General features: G+C 51.2%; 1 protein-coding gene across 1 annotated transcript; it reads left to right on the top strand.

The window, feature by feature from the left end:
• The first annotated feature begins 957 nt into the window (after window positions 1-957).
• GAS1 (growth arrest specific 1) lies at window positions 958-5,513 on the top strand. The gene has a single exon (XM_037492331.2). It carries the CDS (start codon window positions 1,150-1,152, stop codon window positions 2,182-2,184), a length of 1,035 nt encoding a protein of 344 aa, XP_037348228.1. The 5' UTR covers window positions 958-1,149; the 3' UTR covers window positions 2,185-5,513.
• The last annotated feature ends 2,253 nt before the right edge of the window (window positions 5,514-7,766 follow it).

Below are 7,766 nucleotides of genomic sequence, written 5' to 3'. Positions count from 1 at the left end.
GGGTGCAAACAGCTGCCCTCGTCCGGCCCGCCGGTTCCGAGCGCGCGCTGGGGCTGCACCCCGGGCCTCCTTAAAAGCAGGAGGAGCTGTGGGCTGGGGCAGGCTCCCTCGGCCGCTCCTTTCAAGCGCTGAAAGCCGGGAAGTGAGCTGCCCACCGCCCGCCCGCCCTCCCCCACTCGGCACCCCCACTCCAGCGGCTGGTTAAAAAAAAAAAAAAAAAAAAAAGTTTCAACAACAACAGGCGGGACCAATAGCGTCTCGCGGAGCCGGGAGAGGGGCCGAGCCGGGGGCCGGGCCGAGCGGCGTGGAGAAAGGAGAAAGCGGCCCGGCTGGGCGCGCGCGGGGCCGGGGCTCGGCGAGCCGGAGGAGCGTCGCTAATGTTTTTGTTTGTTTGCCTTTCCATGCATGCATAATGAGGGGGCGCCGCGGCCCCGCGCGGGGGCTCCCGGCCCGTTTTTGTATTTAAAGCCTCGCTGCGAGCAAGTCCTCAGCCGGCGTCGGAGGATCCGCGCCCCGCGCTCCCGGTCTCCGGAGAAGCCGCCGCGGAGGGCAGCCCGGGGGCCGCGCCCCGGCCGCGCGGAGCTTCTTGTTCTCGCCGCGCCGCCCGGAGGGGCTCCCCGGAGCTCGGCGGACGCGGGCCGGGGTCGCCGCGGGCGGGGGCGGGCGCGGAGGGGGAGGGGCCGGGCGCCCGGCCGCGGGAAGGCGGGCCGCGGGCCGGCCCGGGCCGGAGGCGGCGGGATGCGGGAGCCGGCGGCGGCGGCGCGGCGCTGAGCCCGGAGGAGGGAGCCCGGCGCGCCCGGGCCACGGACCTGCCGGCGGGAGCAGATGCCCCCGCCGCGCCGCGCGCTTCTGCCGCCCGGCCGCGGCCCAGCGGCCCGCAGCCCCCCGGGCGGCCGTGAGCCTCCCGCCGCCTCCGCGCCGCGACCGGCGGGCTCTCCGCGGCTGTGCGCCCCCGGGAAGCCCCGCCGCCCCCGCCAGAGCCGGCTTTCTGCAGGCAGCGGGCACCGGCCGGCGGCGCGCATGGATTTATGAAAACACTCATGCAAGACGCTGGCAGCGCCGGGGAAACGTCTCCACGGGCTCGGATTCCGCCGCTCCGCGCGCCGCGTCTCCTCTCCCCTGCTCGCCCGGCTGCCGCCGCTGCCCGCGATGCTGGCCGGGCTGCTGGGCGGCGGCGGCGGGGCCCGCGCGGGGACGGCGCCGGGCCCCTGGCTGTGCCTGATGGCGCTGCTGCAGCTGCTGGGCTCCGCGCCGCGGGGCTCGGGGCTGGCGCACGGCCGCCGCCTCATCTGCTGGCAGGCGCTGCTGCAGTGCCAGGGCGAGCCGGAGTGCAGCTACGCCTACAGCCAGTACGCCGAGGCGTGCGCGCCCGTGCTGGCCCCGCGCGGCGGCGGCGACTCCCCGGGGCCCGGAGCGGCCGCCGCGTTCCCGGCCTCGGCCGCCGCCTTCTCGACGCGCTGGCGCTGCCCGAGCCACTGCATCGCGGCGCTCATCCAGCTCAACCACACGCGCCGCGGGCCCGCGCTGGAGGACTGTGACTGCGCGCAGGACGAGAGCTGCAAGTCCACCAAGCGCGCCATCGAGCCCTGCCTGCCGCGGACGAGCGGCGCGGGCGCGGGCGGCGCGGGCGCGGGCGGGGTCATGGGCTGCACCGAGGCCCGGCGGCGCTGCGACCGCGACAGCCGCTGCAACCTGGCGCTCAGCCGCTACCTGACCTACTGCGGCAAGCTCTTCAACGGGCTGCGCTGCACCGACGAGTGCCGCGCGGTCATCGAGGACATGCTGGCCGTGCCCAAGGCGGCGCTGCTCAACGACTGCGTGTGCGACGGCCTCGAGCGGCCCATCTGCGAGTCGGTCAAGGAGAACATGGCCCGCCTGTGCTTCGGCGCGGAGCTGGGCCACGGCCCGGGCAGCAGCGGCTCCGACGGGGGCCTGGACGACTACTACGACGAGGAGTACGACGAGGAGCAGCGCGCGGGGGGCGCGGGCGGCGAGCAGCCCCTGGAGGACGACGAGGGCGCCCCGCATCCGCCGCGCCCGGGCGGCGGCACTGCCACGGCGGGGGGCCGCGGGGACCCGCCTCACGGGCCCGGGCGCAGAAGCAGCGGCGGCCGCCGCTCGACGCCCCGAGACTCTTGGGCTCCGCTCGCCTCCATCTTGCTGCTGCTCCCGCAGCTCTTCTAGCCCTCGAGCCCCCCGCCATTGTTGGCGGGAGGGCTCTGAGCCGGGCACCTGTGGCTCGGGGGCCGGGGGCGGCTGGGGACACGCTGCCCGAGGGAGCCCTGCCTGGCCGGTGTCCTCACCTTGACTCCAGGCATTCACCCGTTTCCTCTCCCCGGCACGACGTCTTGAACAGGCTCCCGGCCCCCATTCCAGGCTCCGGAATATCCCCACTCGGCTGGCCGCCGCCCCCCCCCACCCCCCGCCCCAAGTTTAGCTGGAATTCGGGACGCCGGGGATGACGCGGGATGGGGGCCCAGAAACGTAGTGTGGACTCTGAAGAGAGCGCGCAGATCAGTGGGGCCGGGACTGTTAACAGGAACTGGGCATGGGACTGGGGTGTGAAGGATCATTTCACATTTGCAAAAAAAGACTGTTTCTTAGCATTTTTCCTTGGGGGGATGAGTGGGGCGGGGTGCGGGGAGGGGGGGTCAGGTAGCGACTTTTATTGTGGCCAGTGAGGACATTGCAATCCTAAGTACACGGAAAAGTCACACTTGACGATGCATTATTTAGTGTTGGTATCTGCGCCCAGAATTCTGTTTGGGGTGTGAGTCATGAGTTAGTTTTGGATAACTTTGAGCCCTTGACCTTAATTTCATTGCCACCACTCTGATCTCTTAGCACATTTCTTAATTGCACATTTTTTGAGGATTAAGGGTCAAAAATGCTAATTTAAAGAGTTGCTGGGTGTTGAAGAATGCAACTTTATATTTAAAAGTGCTCTGCACTGCCACTACAAAAGCCTCTTTATGTTTGTTTTGTTGTCATTTTTGTTCTTTACACCAAGAAATTGTATACAAATATGCAGAGAAAGTATATTACCTCTGCTTTTATCAGGGTGCTACACCCTGGTACTTCATATATAGAGTGTATTAAAACTGGGGTTTGTTACCAGTTGCTGTACTTTGTATATAGAATTTTTATAAATTGTATGCTTCAGATATAATTTATTTTTAAAAAGAAATTTAAAAATTATATCCGCATCCATGTTACACTCCGTTTATCACCAGGGATCCAAACCCACAGTCCATTGTGAAGTGTGCTCTACCTAGAATAGTCTTAAAATGTACAGTGTATTTTATAGATTTGAAGTTAACATTCTTATTGTCAAGAGAATTTATGGACATTGTAGAAATGTATAATGCATTTCCAAACTGCCTTAAACATTGTATTTTTATAGACCTTTTTTTTTTAAAAAAAAAATCCTGTTTTAAGTAACTATGCTTTCTGTGTTTTTATTTTTTTTTGTCTTATTAAAATATGTACATCAGTAAAGAGTTTTAAATAAGGAATATGGCGTAGTTATTTTCCAGAGTTACATTGTGGTTAACCCAATCATGGGCAAGGAGGGAGGAGGAGGAGTGGTCACTGGGAATCTATCAACCATCAACAGAAATCAAAATACAGCACAAAACAAATGAGGGCTATTACTTCTGCCTTTAATTTAATGAACGATTAGACATCTGTAAATGAGGCAAATAAAAGATGTAATTGACAAACCTCGATGGTTTTCACATTTGTGGAGGGAATTCATGAAATAGTGTCCCATCTAGGTAACCTGGGGAGAGCTTAGCTACCTCCTTACCTTCTCACTCTCCACTCAGACCCTCCAAAACCCCACCCCCAGGAGTGTCCTCTCTGACTACCACACATTCTCATCCACTCAAACTTGCCAATAACATCTGTTACCAATAGGTCTTAGGAGACTGATACTTCAAAGTCGTTTTCACACTTTGGGTGAAGAAGTATAAAATTTTGTTACAAAACATCCAGGCGGGCAAAAGTAAACACACTGGGGAAAGGAACAATTACCAGAACTTGTAATATTGTTGTGAGGCGTTGTTTAGCAGTGGGCTGAAGGCTGGGTTCCTGCCAGAGCTACTGATCTACACTCAAACGCCCTTAGATAAATAATTACACTCTTAAGCTGTGTCGAGTGCTGATACACTTGACCTTGTAAATAGAAATGTTTGCAGTAGGAATAAACTCCGGCATTGGAAAATCTTTTAAACATTAACACAAAAGAGAGTGCTCTGTCCTCTGGGGATTTGAGTCTGAACCTCGCCAAGCTAGGCACTTGCAAGGGGGGAAAAAGTTTATTTATCTTCTATTCCTGGTGTTTATTTAAAGCTTTTCATTTTAAACGCGGTGATTGGAAGGCAAGTCAGGAGTTTAAAAGTCACCACAAATAAACTTTGTCTGAGGGGTCGACAGATTAGCAAGATCTCGTGTCTCTTTATTTGATATTAACATGTGCTGAGAAAACACAACCAGATTTCTCTGCTGCCTGAAGTAATTAACAAAGCTACACTCCCCCCACCCCCCCTTTCCAACTTCCTCCCACCCACTCTCACCCCCCCTATGTTGGGCAGTTTTCTTTTCCTCCAGCTTTTGGGGAGGAATTAGAGGCACTTGTTGGATCTAAAACCAAGATTCATGTATGTATAACAACAGAAAGTTTGAGATAGCTGTAGGGCTGGACAAGCCTAGGAGAGCGGTGTGTGGCTGGAATCCCCAGTCACCTGAATGGTTGAGTAAACATATTGTTAAAACAAAGCTGAAAGCGTTGTTTCTTTGCAAAGTGAACAAAGAGTATTCCAAGAGACTTGTAAATGAAATCAGTTTTCTTTACAAAATGATGAGTTAGCAAAGCTCCTGTGTTTGGTCTTACAAATATTTAAATCATCTTCATCTCATGTTATTTTAACACATTCTTCACTAAAAGTTGTCTTTGTCCCAGTAAATGGCCCAGTTTTCCCCAGTAAGAAGTAAAGGGCATTAGCACTAGAAAAGGCCTGATAATTAACTGCTACAATAAACTCAGGACTTGATTTTACAGGGTCCTGTCAAAAGCATCTGCCTGGAATAAATCAACACAACTCGCTTTTGGGGAGAGAGGACACGGGGCTTTCTGCTTTCTTCCTGGAAGAAAGTGAACATAGATTGGTGGTCCATTTTAATTTAAACAGTTCTATGCCAGTGCCCAGGAGCCTCCTTGTCCCTTTTGCAGACCTAGTGGATTCCGGAACAGGTGGCTGAGATGTTAGGAACTTGGGTTGTTGGCTATGGGGTTGGATGTTGCTAGCTGATCCCAGGCAAAAGGATTTTTACAGATGTTGGCATTTGTAATAGCTCACCCTTCTCTGGGGGAACCTTTTGGACTTTTGGATATTTCTGACACTTTCTAATGTCTGGTGGAACATGCCTGGAAGTACTACTACTGAAAGAAAAGACATCTCTGGCTGTTTCTGAAGATTCTTGAGCAGTGGCACATGGCTAAACGAAGTCTTCCAGGATGAGAGCAACTCCTTGTGGGTTTCATGTGAAGCCATGTGTCCTTGCAGCCATCCCCATCACCCCAGTTAGCAGGTTTGCCTTCTCAGTGACAGTTTATTTGTCTTTGGAGGCACTTCAGTGACAAATGTTTAAGGGAGTGTGGGACAATGGTGGAGAACAAGGAGGCAGTTCATTGAACTGACAGTGACCATACAGTAAATAGAAGGAGGTTCAGGCTTCACTGCTCACCCAAGCACACAGCAATGCTTTTGTATATGACCACAATGGACATAACATAAGGTCTCTGTTTATTTTTAACAATATATAGCAATGTATGAGAGCAATACACTTCTGTAAAGTAGAAAGATGCCTGGAGAGAACCAAATTCTTGTACTCTAAGTAACAGGACATCCCTGCACATGGGTGGGGTTCTGACAAATTTTCATAAGTAAAGAAGCAGCAGCTCCTGGGACCAACTACCTCAAACTGAAGGGGCCACCATGCTGACACATCTGGGGTGCACTGCAGCTGCCTGGAGAGGGTCCCTGTGGGTAGTCTGTCTTCCTTAAATGGAGAGAAATCTTAGAGTGGGGTTCCCTTCCTCACCACTCCCTGTAGTCACACCCTGAACCCCTCCCAGCAATATTATGTGTATAGAATAAAAAGAGGGAAAATGTCATGAGAATTTTCAGAGACATAACACTTTATATTGAGAACCTTTCTATTTTTAAACTTTGGTTTGCATCATTAGCTTATTGACTTCGCTGGGGAGTTCTCAAACATAATTTCATATATTCCCTTCAAAGCTGTAAAAGGAAAAGCCTCTATTATTTTTTCCTGACCTCTTACATCAGGGAAAATCAGGAACATTGTCAGTTGCCCTGTTTCTCCCAGTTCCCCAAAGTAAGATTGTTGAGAATCTTCATACCACAAATGTTTTATAGCCAAAGTGTAGCTTTTTGGATGACTGGTTTTCAGTGGGTCTTCAGCCTTGTGAATTAAGTAAAGTTGAATGTTACTGTATCTTGTTTGAGGAATTGCTTCTGCTGGACAGTTGAAAAGGTTCACCCTGGGCTATCTGAATGACATAAGTAATGTGCTATTAGCATAAATACCTTCTAAGGCATCCATTTAATCAATTTCTTAAATAACAGAATGATCTACTACAAAATAGTGAACTGTATACACTATATTTTGGCACAAAGATGGTCATTCTCCCACTAGTAACCAGGGGCTCTAAATAAATGATTTCAACAATGTTTTATTAAAGGAAGACAAGAGCCCTCGAGCTGCATTAATCGGGGAGAAGTCGAGTGGCACTTTTGTTATGGAAATGTTAAGCACATAATAGCACTGCCAAACAATGTGCGGCCACTTCATTCTTTCAGCCATGCTGACACCTCTTAAAGAGGAACTGCAGGGAAGGATGTGGGAAAGATTTGCTTTCTGAGGAAGCTTTCAGCTAATATTTTGGAGGGTTACCTCCAAACCCTGTGTAATATGCATCCAGGGAAGCAAGAAGGGATGCTGATATGCAGGAAATGTTTCCTCCCTGATTTTAGGAGTGTGGGTTTATTAATAAAATGAAAGATCTACATTTTTTTTTGACATGCCATTTGTCAAAACTCTATTTTGGTTATTTCATAGTGCTTAGTCCAATATTATAGATCAAAGACTCAGTTACTCTCAGTGGTGTTGACATGTGCTGTGGGTAGCCAACAGAAGCATCAAAGTCAGCATATAAGTGAACATATATCATCAAGGACATCTTTGATTTGTAGAAGAAAATAAAATATATACTATCCATTTCTAAAGGTAATGAACACTCTTATGTTCTCTGGTCACCGCATTCCTACAATTTACTTTCTATCTTTAAATATTTTAAGTTCTATAGAATATTTGTGGGGTCTTGGATATTAGAAAGTAGTAATAGCTCATAACTAAATCTTTTTGTATATTTTATCACTCATCAGATGTTACGAAGCACCAAAATCAGAACATTTCAGTGATACCTTAGATTTTTCTCATAGACATCTCTGTTATGAAAATGCCAGTCATCTGGTAACAATGGGCTAAAGCCAAAGACTATTACAATCTAAGCTACAGTTTTAACTCCTATCATCTCTCACCTACTTGGAGAATCCCTCTGCAAAAAATATTGAAGTAAACTTCTATGATAATTAAAACTTATGTCTGTAATCCTGAGCAAGTGAGGGGAGCTGGCAGAGAACAAAGAGTTTGCTTTGGTTCCACAGGCGTTTCAGCAG

The sequence above is a fragment of the Talpa occidentalis genome, unplaced genomic scaffold (genome assembly GCF_014898055.3).
Source record: "Talpa occidentalis isolate TD23 unplaced genomic scaffold, MPIMG_talOcc4v2.1 talOcc4.7, whole genome shotgun sequence".
In the NCBI taxonomy this organism is placed as follows: domain Eukaryota; kingdom Metazoa; phylum Chordata; class Mammalia; order Eulipotyphla; family Talpidae; genus Talpa; species Talpa occidentalis.
Note: the sequence above shows the minus strand (reverse complement) of the source record. Positions and strands in the feature narration are given on the sequence as shown.

Excerpts from the sequence above, each read along its gene's own strand:
- GAS1 (XM_037492331.2), top strand. The coding sequence starts at position 1,150 with ATGCTGGCCGGGCTGCTGGGCGGCGGCGGCGGGGCCCGCGCGGGGACG.